A 15481-nucleotide genomic window follows, 5' to 3' on the forward strand; every position below is an offset into this window, starting at 1 on the left:
CGCTCAACTGATCCTCTGATCCTATGGGGACTCTGGGCCTGGGATGGCCCTTCAGGATTGTTCCAAACTAAGGAAAGTGGGCTATACTTTCACCCCTGCCCATGAACCAGTCACTGGATGCAGGAGGCAGGGGTGGTGGGAGGGGGAGGATAGTGCTTAACCTTGGGCACAGTGGCTCTTTTTAAGCAAGGGCAAATCCTGGAAGTGGTCTCAGCTGAGAACTTTAGCTGCCAATGCTCCCAACAGATAAGGAATGAGCATCTCAGTCCTGAGAGGGGATTTGGGTAGTCTATCACAGCATCCACTATACATTGCATCCTTACTGATAGCAAAGCCCTTATATTTTTCATTTGTATAGACCAATTTGTAGAGTAGCTTTACACAATTTATGTCATAATTTTCACAAGAACCCTGTGATAAAGATACAGTAACCCAATTTCTACAAATGGGGACAGAAGCTCAGTGAGTCTCTGTATGAAAAGACAGATACAAAATGAACAGAAATATACTGGGTTTATAGGATTCCTGTCCCCTTATATCAGCCACTCAGGTTAAAGTTTTGAAAGACGGCTTTACTTTTTAGAAGATGCTGCCTATTTGACTTTCTGCTCAGTACTTGTTAAATGAAGCATGTGGAATCTGCCTTTGAAGAGTACTACTGACAATCTCTTGTTCATGTTCTTTGAAAAGCATAACCTTGAGCTTTATTAAAAGCTTGGGTGTGAAAAACAGTATTCACAGAAAGTTATCTCAGTGGTGTAGAGCAGACCTGTTGATTCCTCAATGGTCTGGTTTTAAGCCATGGATTGAAATAGAACCTCAGAGAAAGCAGTGCATACTGGAGTGATGGAAAATTGAGTGATTACCACATTTCTCCTCCCTTCCTTAAAATCTATCTTGTTAAAAGAAAAAAAAAGAAAAGAAATCAAGATAGCATATAAAGTTTCTCTGCTTTTTTTTTTTTTTAATAAAAGAAGAAGAAATTTATGAATACCTGGGCCCATTCTTAGAAAGTGGGGAGAGAGGGCAGGTGGCGAGCTGAACCAATCTTCACCACTGAGCTGGTAAGATGCTACTGGCTAACTCTGCAGCTTTCTGCTAGGAAAGGCATTTAATCTAGAGGCTTGTTCTGCTACTCCATTGCCTCATTGAATGGGTATCTGACAGAGTTAAATCAAACACCCCAGAAATGCTTATCAATAAAGTGGGACCTGGAAAGGAGGCAATGAAAGGAAACGTGTTTTGATCAAAGTTCTAGGATGATTGTGAAATGGTTGGTAGATGGGCAAGTCAGGATTGGAGGCTTTACCTTTTCTTCATTCAAAAAGGCACCTAAAACACAAACTGGTTCTTGACAGCCCTTGGAGACAGTCTGAAAACAGCCTTTCAAATGCCATTTGTAACTGTGATTTTGCATTTTTGGCATCGGCAGTTTGGAATTAATCACATTTAAGAACCCATTGTCTGGTCTGTACATCGACAAGCTACGAGTTAGAACACCTTCAGATAGAGGCGTGCATTCACCTCTTCCCCTCCCCCCACAAAACAAATTGCCCTGAGGTCAGAAAGATGTTAACCAAGGTTAAGTCTCACCAGCAACAAGTAAATCTTTAACAGGGGAATACATATTCATATTACCTTTGTGTAGTTATATATCTTCTTAATGTTATTTTAAAGTTCTTACTTAAGCGAACTCTCACTTTCTAAATAGTCCCAGAATCAAGCATAATTCTTTGTCATGAAGTTACTCAGTCATACCAGGACTTACATAATTGTTATCATTTGATATCCACAAGCAGCCATGTCACCTTTCTACTAGCTATCTACTTCCCTATTTTTCTCAAGAGGTTGTAGGAAGGTCTTTTTAGAATACTGGCCACTTACACTCAATGTGCAGAATAATCTGAATTCTATCCTTCTTCAGATTCAATAACATTAACGTCTGATTTAAAGTTGTTTTGCTTCTACCCCTCTTGTTTCTAAGGAAAAAGAATTGCTGGCCTTCCCAAATATGCTAGCAAAGTGCTAGTTTATTTTGATGGAGATGTACAACCACCTGCCTTGCAACCTTTAGTTATGAGCAGGGTAAGAAGAAAAATTTTAGAGAATGTCTTTAAGCTAGCTCTCTGTTCAGACCTTGGGCTGCTTGAGATCTCAGCCCTTGAGTACATTATTATTTGATGTCTCCGTTTTTGTCCTCCACTATCCTATGCACAGACCCTCCCTACTATGGTCCAAGCCCATCCTATGCTCATGACCAGCTCCCTCTCTGGCAATGAGACCCCAGGAGAGCACCTCTCTCCTACAGCCAACTGCCAGAGGTGAACTGGGAGGTAAGCAAATCTGGTAGGGTGAGGCTGGGCCTGGGAGATTGGATCTAAATGGATTTTCTCAAATCAGGATATATTTAACTTTTTTACATCATTTTTCATGTCCTCATGCCTAACCCAATGGTTCTTATGCTTCAGAGAAGAAAGCCTATTGCAACCAACCAGAATAATGGAACTCATTAATTTGACAAACATTTATTGAATGACTACTATATGCTAGGTATTGCTAGGTCGTTATTCAAAGATATATGAGAGAATTCTAAGCCTTTGAGATAATCAAAGTCCAGTGAAGCAACTCATCTAAGCTTTTCCTTGTACAACTCAGAGAGAGGAGAGAAGTGGAGATCAGATTATCTCTACGCCTTGATCCTTGATTAAAGTTGGCACTGGAAAATTAATCCCCTTCATGGAAGTGAGGCCTCTGCCGTTGGCCATTCTTTGAATTCCCTGAGTCCTTATTTTCTCTACAGTAGAGTCCCTCCAGTAAACAGCCTTTAAAAACTACCACTATTGTTGTCCTTACATAGCAAAACTCTAATGAAGCATCTGTGTTATGAACCTGATGAAAACAGCCTCTGGGGCTCCTCTTGCCTGGAATCCCCTCTCCCCTACTGCACTTGCCCAGCTCAGTGTCAATGCCTCCAGGAATTTTCACTCTCTGCTCATCCCCTGCCTCTACCCACCCCCCAACGCCCAACTCTGTAGTTCTTTCAGCATACTTATCACATTCTTCTGGATATCACATTCACAGACATTTGGGTATGTGGCTTAGTTCTTTTACTGGACTGTAACATCCTTGAAGTAATTCATCTTATTTTCTCCCTGTCCTTTTGTGGCAACTAGCTTGTACCTTGTGGGGACTCTCTACCTGGTGGTTTTTATATCATCTGCTTTTCTAAACCTAACCTCAAAAGTTTGTGCTACAAGACTTGATTACAGACCTAATCTCTGCAGTCCCTGACCTCCCTCACACAAAGCCTGAGATACTATGCAGGCAAGTAGTATTTAAATCCCTCATGAATTGGTAAAAAAGATCACTGCGATACTTTCTTAGGAACCAAAAGGTAAAGTAATGGGTTTAAGAGAATCTTCCAGTTACTAAGAGATTAAATCGTCTCTTTTCTCAGGCAACTAGAAATTGTTGGGGATTTTCTTGAAAGGATCATCCCCTTTATATAAGTTGGCTGCCTTTAAATTGTCCCCCCCTGCATCTTAAACTTTTATACAAGGCCTTCATTTTTTGGATTATTTTATCCAAAATAATGTGTAAGTTTCTTGGTTTCCCATGAGTCAATGGACATCTCATCTTTCTGTGACACTACACTAGCTGCCTAGCTTGCCTCCCTTTCCTCAGTTACGAAATGTAGGCGAAGAGCAGAGGATGCTCAATCCGTTCCAGCTCTAAGACTACAACCATGCAGAGAAAGGTAGCACGATGCAGGGAAATTCGTGGTCTTTGAAGTTGGATGGACCTGGGCTGGAATTTTAAGCTTCAGGTTTTTCAACTCACAGGAGGTAATAATATGTTATCTCTTAGGGTAATAAAAGCACCTGGCATAGGGGTTGGCATGCAAAGGCATTCCAGAAAGGTGAGGCGTCCTGGCTCCCTACTTCTTCATGTTTTTCGGCTCACAGCTGGTTGGTCCTCCCCTGGCCAACAGAGTGAGAAGCAACTCCTAGCCCTTGACTGCAGCGACAAGCTTTCTAGGAAAGGAAAACCAACAGTCCTGTGGGGAATGGGCTCTCAGTTTCTTCCTGGCCTGGTCACCACTGGGGCATGGAGTTACCATTTCAGGTCTTGTTGAAGTGTGGCAGGAGGGAACTACAGAACCAACGGTCGCTTTGGTTATAGATGTAATGGGGGCTGATGAGGGCACTGCAGCAGATCCCCAAAGTCTTCTTGGGGAGCAGGTGGGGTAACCTTCTCTGCAATGAGAATCCAGAGAGGCTAACAGCATTTGAGAGCCCAAAGCAGCCGTGAAGACCCTCTATTAGAGGAGGACACCACGGGACATGAAGGGAAAATGACTTTCTCGTGATCATGTAGCCAATCAAACAGCAGAGGTGAGAACATTCGGGATCCTCTAGAGTTCACACTCAAGACTCTGCATTTTAATGCCCATATTGTCGGTTTTGGTTAAAAGCCTGGACTCTAAAGATAGACAGCTCTGGTTAACCCCTCTCCTCAGCTCTACAACCTGGGACCTAAGGCTTCACGGTCCTCGGTGGTCTCACCTACAAAGCCCGATAGTAAGCCCTGTGTTATGTGAGGATTAAAAGCAACACTATGTACTGCACGGTGCTTAGCACAGTGCCTGAAAGAGCTTCCACAACGGGCTGTTTTAATGACCATTAGCGTCTTGAGGAAGGGTTGCCATCCCCTCCCTCTACACTTCCAGTTCGGACCTGAAGTTCCCTTTCCAACCCCCTATACCATGCAGTGGCTGGTCTGTCAAGGTGCGGGGGAGCCCACTGCCAGGGAGGGCGGTCCTCGGGCTCACCTGGTGAGACCAGTAGCACCTTCGCGCCGCAACACTGGAAACAGTGCAGCAGGGACTTCGCGCGGATGTTGGAGTTGAGGCACGACATGGCACAGCCCAGCTTGGCCAGCCCCAGCCACAGCCACACGTAGGCTGGTTCGTTGCTCATGAAGATCGCCACGCAGTCTCCCTGGCGCAGGCCGACGTGGTCGTGCAGCGCCCGCGCCACTTGGTTGCTGCGCCGGTCCACCTGCGCATAGGTGAGCGTCTCGTCACGGAAAAGCAGGAAAGGCTTGTGCGGGCTCTGGCGCGCTTGTTCCAGAAACTTGTGTAGGACGGTGCGCACTGGCCGCTGCTGCCCGTAGCTGCGCACTCGCCGGGCCACGCGGGCCAGGCACAGGAAGTAGCCCACGTCCTGGAAGAAGTAGGGGCAGCAGAAGTTCACCAGCAGCGGCAGGAGCAGCAGCCCCGCCAGAGCCGTGTACAGGGCGGGCAGCATGACGGCGACGGGGCCCCCAGTCCCCGCGAGGACAGGAGGCGCACTCCGGGCGTGCAGCGCGGCGGCGGGGAGGGCTCCTCGCGGACGGCGGGCGGGCTGCGCAGGGGGCGCGCGGCGAGGCTGGGGCGGCGGCGGAGCACCTGCGCTGCCGGCACCAGCGCGGGCTCTCGGGCAAGTGGAGCGACGTGTGGACTGCCGGGGTGACAGGAGGGACCCGCCGGCTGAGCCCGCCCCCTGGTGGGTGTGCAGCCACCTGCGCGCTCGGCCCTGTGGTCTTCCCCCGGCGGGGAAGGAGGCTTTGAGGCGCTCCGCGCGCCGCCGGCGGTCTGCGTTGTGACCCGAGTACCTTCCACCTCGGAGCCACGGTTTCCTTGTCCGAATGCTGATGACAAGAGGCACTTAGCGGCTGTTAAGATTAGAGGAGATAACATAAGCGTCGCGCTATTCACTGCCACCACTAGCAGGGTGCCTTATACAAACGACTTGCTGTTATTACCAGTGAAGCGCCTTGTAAATGTGAGTCCGGTTATTTATTAGCAACGGGTACCAGGCGCCACTGCCAAATTAGAATCCCATCTCTCCCTTCTTGGGCCCAGGGGCTTTCCGCTTGGTGTCTTGTCAGATTTGCACCCTCCCCCGCAGCCCAATTGCCGGGCCGTCTCCTGTGGCGAGGACTTCACGGTTGAACAGAGACACCCGAGACTGTCACCTCCACCTCACCCCAGTCCTTGGGCTGTAGGTGAGGACTGGACACTGTAATCCTAGTCGGGCCCCGCCCGGTCCAGCTAGCCCAGATTGGGTGTGAGGGAGCACCACACTCTGCCAGCTGAAACCAAGCTCCGGCGGTTTTGGACATGTGTGTTTGACTTTTAATATTTGGTTCTACGTGATTCTTGTCTCCTGTATGTTGAAGATTCTCAACTAGTGTCATCCCACTTCAACAGACATTTACTAAGGGGCTTCGTCAGAGAACATTACAACACAGAGCAAATTAAGGAAACACTTGCATTTCTCAAAAGCCATTTATTTATTTTTATTTTTATTTTTATTTTTATTTTTATTTTTATTTTTATTTTTATTTTTTTAGTGTGACCCTCTTTTTAAATTTCCCTTAGTGCTGCTTCTATGGAGTGAATACTTGCTGCTTGCTACTGAGGAGGGTGGGGATCTAGGTAAAGCACTATTCTGCTTCCTTCCTCTCCTGCCTTCCCGCATTTATCTTCTTATTCTTAGGAGATAACCACAAGTAATGAACGTTTCCTCCTGTCAGACACTGTGCTAGGGGCTTCCCTATAATATGTTTCTGGAGCGTCACAGTCACCTGAAGGTGGCACTTTCAGGCTCATTTACAAATAGGTAAATTAAGACAGCGAATAAGTGACTCATGAGTTTTGAAACTGGTATCTGGCCCCAGGGCCCTCCCTTAGCAACCACATTATGCTGCCCTCTTATTCTCCAAGTTTCTATCCATGTTCTTTGGCAATCTTTTCTTTGCTTTTTTCACAATCTTCCCCTCCTCCATTTTCTAAGCCCCCTCTTTTTATCCCTGGGACCTGCTCAAACAACACTTTCTTTACCTTTCCCGAGTCTTTCATGGCAGATCCAGCTACCAGCTAGTGACTGGTTGCATCATTTCCCTGGGAATGGGGTGGGGGCCTTGGTTATCCCTGAGGAGTAGGCCGTAGTGTTAATCAAAGGAGGGGTCAGGACAGAAATCATTCTTGTGGCACTGCTTCTTTCATGCGGAAGCTCAGAGCCACCCCCCCCCCCTTAAATGCTTATTTATCTGAGAGAGAGAGAGAGAGAGAGAGAGAGAGGAGAATGGAAGATCTGAAGTGGACTCTGCACTGACAGCAGAGAGCCCGATGCTGGGCTCCAACTCACCAACTGTGAGGTCAGATCATGACCTGAACCAAAGTCCAATGCTTCACCAACTGAGCCACCCAGGCACCCTAGAGCCAGCCCTCTCTTTATGTCCTCATGCCACCTCTGTCCCTTCATGGCCGGTCACTTCGGGAGCCTCCTAGAACCCTCTTGTCATGTCTTCGAATAGCTACTTTCCAGAGTGCTAGATCACTGCGAATGACCCCTTTCTTCTCTCTTATTCTGAGGATCACTTCAGCCTTGTGCATCAGTAGTCTTTCAGTTCAAGTGAAAGAAAACAAGACCCAAACTGGCTTGCATAGAAATAAGAATTTTAGCAGTAACTTCAGAGTCCAGGGGTAGAGTAGGCTTTGGAGAAGCCTTCATTGGTGGCTTTGGTGCTAGGACCTGGACCCCATTTCTCTTTCACCGTTGTTCCACCACCTCTATTCTCACATAGTCTCTCCCCTCATGATCCAAAGATGCTTGCCAACCAACCCCTTCGGACTACATGCTTGCTTCCCATGTCAACTCCAGACAGAAATGTGAGAATCTTTTTCTTAGGAGGTCATCTATCTATCTATCTATCTATCTATCTATCTATCATCTGTCTAATTGGGTTATATGCCCATCCCCAGACCAATCTCTGTGGCCTGGGGAACAGAAATGTTGATTTCTTTAAGCCAATCAAGGCTCACCCATGGAGCTGGGGTAGAGTCAGTCCTATATATCTTGGAGCTCTTCTTCCCAATGATTCTAGCTTTCAGCCTGGGCTCCACCGTGCACTACCACCAGGCTAATAGTGTTCCTGGAAATACTGCTGTCATCTTATATCTCCACTGCTTAGTCATCTTCAGTGGCTCCCCATTGCTTCCCATCTTCTCCAGCTGTTATATACAAACAGCATGTTTTAATACACCTAGGCTGGAGCTGAACACGTGTTCTGGGTCCTGGCTGGCGTCCTTGAGGGTGGAGAAGATCAGTAGGTTACACATTCTAGGAACCTCTGCTGGGAAATGCTGGTTTATAAATGAAGTTCAGATTTTATTTTCTCACTCTTCCTAATCTGACTCGAACTTTCACTGCACTCAATAAACATTTATTGAGTTGCCACAATAAGCGGAACATCGCCAGGCACTAAATATTTGAAAATGGACCCAAACTTCATTCCAACTACTCCTTTTCAAAAACACTTTATTTTAGCACGTCTGGTCTACACCCTCTTCCCCTCCACCCCCACCTCCAAAACTGCCCTGCACGTTTCTCTCTCTGTGGCTTTATTCTGGCTTCTTTCAAATACCTTGAACTCTCTTCCTCTAAACCCCAACTCTTCTTTAAGGCAGTGGTTTAGAGATGTCTGAATTTCCCAATCCAGTAGCATTTCAAAACAAAGTTAGGAACCCAAAATAAAATACCAACTTTTACATTTTTCAAGTAAAAACAGCTCCCTGCCCACCAACTACAGCCTGTTTTTATTCTTATTTCATAAAGGAATACCACTTTTAGCACTAAAAAATAAGGTATAACTGAACCAGACACTTACAAATGGTTAATTTTATACCAAGTATATTTTACCACAGAAATATACAAAGAAGGAAAAAATACACACAAAAGGGAGAAAGGATTCCAGAAAGGATGAAGATAAAACTAAAACATACAAAAAAAGATAGAAATTAAAATATTTTTAAATGTAGAAAAATACTTTTATTTTGTTTATTATATACAACTTGTTTCTATGCAAGTGTGTCCATTTAGAAATATACATTCAACAGTGAAGTATCAAGTATACCCAAATCTTGGGCTTTGATATAACTTCGGATTGTTTCAGCACTGAGACCTCAAACACAGAACTTGTCCACCCCAGTGCCCTTACTCAGTGCCCCCACCTCTCCCATGCCCCACACCCACTGAGCCTGCCAGCTACCTTCACTCAGATCTAGTTCTTCAAGTCTAGTCTTTTCATGGCCAGCTTTCTGTGCAGCCTCCTGGACCCCTTGTTTCCTTAAACTTTCTACCCAGAGTGCCAGGTCACCGCAAATGCCCTCTCTCTTCTGTCCTACTGTGAGACATGGCCAGAGGAGGTCAGGGGATAGACACAAATACTGGGGAGTGCATATTGGCACCTTCTAACCTTGGTGAGGACTTCTCTCCTGCTCACCCCACTCATCCATCTCTGCTGATGTCTCGCAGAAGGCCTGTCAGCGGCAGTTCCCAACTCCCTTCAAAGTCCGCAACCCCAACCTCAAATGTGGGTGGTCTCTCCTCCTATTTTAGGGAGATGAAGTAGCCCACTGGTTCTCAAACTTGATGGGGATCAAGTTACCCAGACAGCATGCTGAAATGCAGCCTGCTAAATTTCTGATTCAGTAAGGCTTGGGTGGGGTCCGAGAATTCACGTTTTGAAGAAGTTACCAGGCTGCTGGTCCAGGGACTACATTCTACCTCCTTAGCCCAGTTGTTTCCCAACTGCTCAGCAGAACCCCAGGACTGCTGAGGAGCCAGTGAGGAGAACTCCTTGCAGAGCCTGGGAAAGGCAGTCTGGGATCCTACCCTAGCTCATCAGAGCAGTTCCACATATGTCCGTTTTACTTATTGGACTTTCCTGTAGACCTCACATGACCAAAGTTTTCCAAAAACACTTTCTTTCAAATCCTCCAGCCCATGAGGATCTATCCCTTGTATTGAACTTATAAACCTACAGCTTGGCTTTTGATTTTGTGTCTGTTAGTTTTGCCTTCCCAAATAGAATTCAGCTTTCCTCAATGAAGTCATAGAAAACAGCATGAGACTTGAAGTCAGAGGACCTCAGTTCAAATCCTTATCCATCACATTTTGGTTGGGGACCTTTACGTGAATTCCCTGAACTCTCAGGGTACCTTGTGTTAATTTTGTAGGCCTTGAGGTACCTAATGCATGGGGACTAACGTTGACAAAAGTGTGTAACTTATGAAGCCTGCTGTTTTGTGACATCACTTAGTGTAAATAGGAATTTTGTCATTGATTCGTTTAATGGCTTATGAGAAGGTTTATCTCCAATCGTGTTGTCTGCCATGAATCAATCACTTTGCTTGAAATGAGGGGTGCCTGGTATCCTGTGGAGTACCTGGCATGGTAGCATTTGGGGACAGATGTACAGGATGTGTAGGTATCCAGAGGGAAATGGTAAAAGGTCAGTGGAGATGGCATATGCTGAGATTGGCCCTTCCTTTGGAGAATGAAGGAGAGAGACTGGGAACAATTGGTTGTTGGTGTTAGACATGAGGGAGCAGGCCTCCCCCTCTTTTGTGGCAGCCCAGTTGTGCTTGCTAACTAGCAATCAAGAAAGTACAATTTGAGAAAAAGGTGTGTGTTCTTGCTAGTTCTCACCAGAATGCCTTTGATTTGGTTTGGAGTTCTAACCGAGGGAAATATCCTAGTGAGGCGATTGTTGCTTCTAGAGATACTATGTGTGTTTCTCAAGATTCTTTTCTGCTTGTTGGACAGCGCTCTCTCTCCTCTTTCAACATCCCACTTTAAGCCATGACTTCCCTTCCCAGTCACTCTTCTCTGTTCCTGAATGTGTTGGTTAATTCTTTACTTTTGAGTCCCTTTACTCTTATTTTACCTTCTCTTGAAATATCTTCTTCTTGTCCAACTCTTTTTTTTTTTAGTTTACTTATTTATTTTGAGAGAGAGAGAAAAAGCATGAGTCGGGGAGGGGCACAGAGGGGAGAGAGAGACAGAGACAGAGAGAGAGAGAGAGAGAGAGAGAGAGAGAGAGAGGGAGGGAGAATCCCAAGTGGACTCCACACTGTCAGTGCAGAATCTGATGTGGAGGCTCAAACTCATGAACCGTGAAATCATGACCAGAGCTGAAGTCAGATACTCAATTGCCTGAGCCACCCAGGTGCCCCCAATTCTTTTTTTTTTAACTGGAGACTAGTTGACACATCATGTTACATTAGTTTCAGGTGTATCTTCCTGTCTGATTCTTAAATGTTAAAGTTCTTAGGCTTGTAGCTTCACCTTTCTTCTGTCTTTCTCTCTAGGTGGCCTCACTTGTCCTGTCCATGCCGAAGTATCAAGTCTGAGTATTCAGCCCTAATCTCTCTCCTGAGTGCCAGGTCTCATTTGATAATGGCAAACTGAACACCTTCAGATGAATTCATTTATTCAGTCACTCTTTAATTTATTAAGTTAGCATGTATTTTAAGTGTACTAGGTACACACTACTTTCCAGGGGAAAAGGCAGGGCAGATATTATTCTCATTTTCAGGTGAGTGAATTGAGATTCAGGAAAGTTAGCCAATGTGTTGAAGGTCACACACAGCTGGTAAATGAACTGTGGAGCAGGTACTATAACCTGTTTCTCAGTTCCTAGTTAGGTATCATGGGTTGAACGATTCTCCGCCCCCATCCCCTCAAAAAAGATAGTTACTCAGTAGAGCCCCAGAATCTGCGAATGTGACCTTATTTGGAAAAAGGATCTTTCAGATGTAATTAATTTAAGGATCTGGAGATGAGGTCATCCTGCACTAGGGTGGACCTTAAATCCAATAATAAGTGTCCTTAAAAGAGAAAGGAAGAGGACACATGACAGAGAAGGGGTGTGAAAATGGAGGCAGAGAAGGGATTATAAATGACTCTGTCATCCAAGGAATGCCCATGATGGCTGTCAGCCACCAGGTGACAGAGAGGGCTGGAATGGATTCTCTCCCAGATGCTTCAGAAGGAACCAGTCCTGCCATTATCTTGATTTTGAACTTCTGTCCTTTGGAATTATGAGAGAATAAATTCCTGTTGTTTTTAGCCAATGAGTTTGTGGCAATTTATTACAGTAGTCCTAGAAAACTCATCTACTAAGCCAAATTGTATTTCAAGTAAATTAGGATTCCTACCTCAAGACTGGGCAGTGGGTCAAAAAGTCCAGCAGTTGACAAAAGAGAAAAAAGTACAAAGTTCTGAAGTAAGTGCCACCGTGTTCACTGGAACAATAAGAATCTTCATGTACTAGGCCTCATGGAGAGTAAAATTGTGATCTGGCAATCTGGTTTCCCAAGCAGACTGGGATCATTTTACTGACCCCAGAACCTAACTTATTGATCATCTGCTGTTATGGTGATTCAACTCTTCTCTATCACTGTTTTGTAGTTCCTGCCACACATTTTACCCTTGGTTCTGTATATTATGTCCCCTGTCTGCTACATGGAATCTGCTCCAGTCATATCTTCTGTTGCCTAATGACATGTGATTACCTCCTTCATCTTGCAAATCTTTCACCATTGGCTCCCTTCTCGCTCAATTATGTTTCCAGTTTTCTAGCTCATATTCTGGAGCAAATGTGGTAGTCCAAACAAATTACCCATATACATGACTATATAGAATTTTTTTTAATGTTTATTTTTAAGAGGGAACACGAGTGGGGGAGGGGCAGATAGAGAGGGGGGACAGAGGATTCGAAGTGGGCTCTGCGCTGGTAGCAGTGCACTTGATGTGGGGCTTGAATGCACAAACCATGAGATCATGACCTGAGTCAAAGACGCTCAACCAACTGAGGCACCCAGACACCCCATGACTATATAGCATTCTTTTTTTTTTTTAATTTTTAAAATTTTACTTTTTAAATTTATACCCCAGTTAGCATATAGTGCAACAATGATTTCAGGAGTAGATTCCTTAGTGCCCCTTACCCATTTAGCCCATCCCCCCTCCCACAACCCCTCCAGTAACCCTCTGTTTGTTCTCCATATTTAAGAGTCTCTTATGTTTTGTCCCCCTCCCTGTTTTTATATTTTTTTGTATTTATATTATTTTTTATATATTATTGACAAATAAACATCCAAGTTAGTTAGCATATAGCACAATAATGATTTCAGGAGTAGAATCCAGTGATTCATCCCCTATGTATAACACCCAATGCTCATCCCAACAAGTGTCTTCCTTAATGCCCCTTGCCCATTTAGCCCATCTCCCCACCCTCAACCCCTCCAACAACCCTCTGTTTGTTCTCCATATTTAAGAGTCTCTTATGTTTTGTCCCCCTCCCTATTTTTATTTTTGCTTCCTTCCCTTATGTTCATCTGTTTTATATCTTAAAGTCCTCATATGAGTGAAGTCATATGATATTTGTCTTTCTCTGACTAATTTCACTTAGCATAATACCCTCCAGTTCCATCCATGTAGTGGCAAATGGCAAGATTTCATTCTTTTTGATTGCTGAGTAATACTCCATTGTATATATGTACCACATCTTCTTTATCCATTCATCCATCGATGGACATTTGGGCTCTTTCCATACTTTGGCTATTGTTGATAGTACCGCTGTAAACATGGGGGTGCATGTGTTCCTTCGAAACAGCACACCTGTATCCCTTGGATGAATACCTAGTATGGCAATTGCTGGGTCATGGGGTAGTTGTATTTTTAATTTTTTGAGGAACCTCCATACTGTTTTCCAGAGTGGCTGCTATATAATATTCTTAAAATCAATATCCATTGGCTACTCTCCAGCCTGTAGATTATTGAAATTGAGTTAAGTGCACAGTCCTGTTCCAGTCAGCTCTGTGTATTTGTGGGGATGCCTGGAGGTGGGAATAGAGAGGGGGATGGAGCCTCTGATTCACTATAAACATGGTCACTGTACTTAAGTACTCACTAGTAAGATTTGGCATTTTCCCTCTAAAGGGACTGTGGACATGGTAAAACACATTAATTAGCTGGTCTTATCTTTCTCTTCTGTTTATTTCAGATTATAATGTCCCCATTGAATTCTTCTGATTACTACATATAGCAGTCATGAAAAACTAACTCCTATTAACTAACAAATCATAGTTCATAATTTAGTGTTTACTTATGTGGCAAGATTGTGTAGATTCAGGTTTTTGTCTGATGTCATAGTCCTTCTGTCTGAAGAGCTTCCTCTAACATTTCTTCAATTGTATATATCCTGGCAATGAATTATTTCAGCTGTAGTTTTTTTTGAAAATATCTTTATTTAACATTCATTTTTTGAGTGGTATTTTCACTGGGTAAAGAGGTCTGGTATGATAGTTTTATTCTTTGGTGCTTTCAAGATGTCGCTTTCTTGTCTTCTGGCTTGCACAGTTTCTGACTGCTGTTAATTCTTATCTTTGTTTCTTAGTACATAGTTTATTTTTTTTTTCTGGATATCTTCAAGATTTTCTCTTTATTTTTGGTTTTTAGCAGTTATACTAGGTGTGTATGTGTGGGTGTGTTTAATTTATCCCACCTGGGATTCTATGAACTTCTGGATCTGTGGCTTGATGTGTCTCTTAATTTTGGAAAATTTCTTGGTCATTATCTCTTCAAATATTTCTTCTCCCCTATTTTCTCTCTCCTCACTCTCTCTGACTTCAATTATTCATATATGGCACCATTTGATATTGTCCAACAGTTTTTGGATGCACAGTTTTTTATTCACTTTTTTTTCTTTGTGTTTCAGTTTGGATAACTTTTTGACGTATGTTCAAATTTACTGAATTTTTTCCTCACCTGTGATAAGTCTATCTAAATAATTCATTTCTGGTATTTTTTTTTTTTTAATTTCTAGCACTTCAATTTGACTCTTTCTTGTGGTTTTAATTTTTACCAATATTCCCCATCTGCTCATACATTAAAAAAAAAAAATGTCTGTTACTCTAAAGAGCTCCTCCCTACAGTTCTTTCCTACCCACGGAAGTGGACTCTGTCACAAAGAGTTCTTCAAAGCTTAATGCACACATGGGTACCACCCAACACTTGCCTTTTGTTTCATTATCATGTTAGTCATAGTAACTAGGAATATGAGTCTGATTCTGATTTCTTCAAGAGGGAGGAGGCCAGTTATCTAAGATAAGTTCAGAACTGGTGATGCTAGAACTGGTGACCTTTTTTATCTTCTAGCTTTTAGCTTGCTCTTTTGTGCTACCCTGTTTCATGCTTACGACATGACACAGATAATATATAGGGACCTTCTGAGCACCAAGACAGACCTAGTCATCAATCATAGCATTCTCTCTGGCTGAGGCTAAGCATATATCAGAATCGTTTTTGTTTGTTTGTTTGTTTAACACGGTGCTATAAGCTGTCATGACCAAATTATCAGATTTGACTTCTGAGATTAGTTCTGCTTATCATCTCTGTAGTATTGATTTATATTTGGACAATAGGACTACCAGGGAAACTTTAAAAATTGCATTTCATATTGTTGTTTTTTAAGGTGCTCTCTTATTTTTGAAATACACACTAACATATTTATGGATGAGATCATGTTGAACCATATGAGAGATAGTTGTAGACATTGTGACATTTTCTTCCTAAATACTTCAGCA

The 15481-nt window shown here is 43.7% G+C and overlaps 1 protein-coding gene across 1 annotated transcript in view; it reads right to left on the reverse strand.

Moving 5' to 3' along the window:
* The window catches only part of SLC27A2 (solute carrier family 27 member 2), a 43924-nt gene extending 38307 nt beyond the window's left edge, over positions 1–5617 (reverse strand). Inside the window, exon 1 of the mRNA XM_007081833.3 lies at positions 4832–5617. Within this exon, the coding sequence (XP_007081895.3) occupies positions 4832–5309 (478 nt within the window). The 5' untranslated portion in view covers positions 5310–5617. The remainder of the gene's footprint in view (positions 1–4831) is intronic.
* Between the last annotated feature and the right edge of the window lie 9864 nt (positions 5618–15481).

Source organism: Panthera tigris, chromosome B3 (genome assembly GCF_018350195.1).
Source record: "Panthera tigris isolate Pti1 chromosome B3, P.tigris_Pti1_mat1.1, whole genome shotgun sequence".
Lineage (NCBI taxonomy): Eukaryota > Metazoa > Chordata > Mammalia > Carnivora > Felidae > Panthera > Panthera tigris.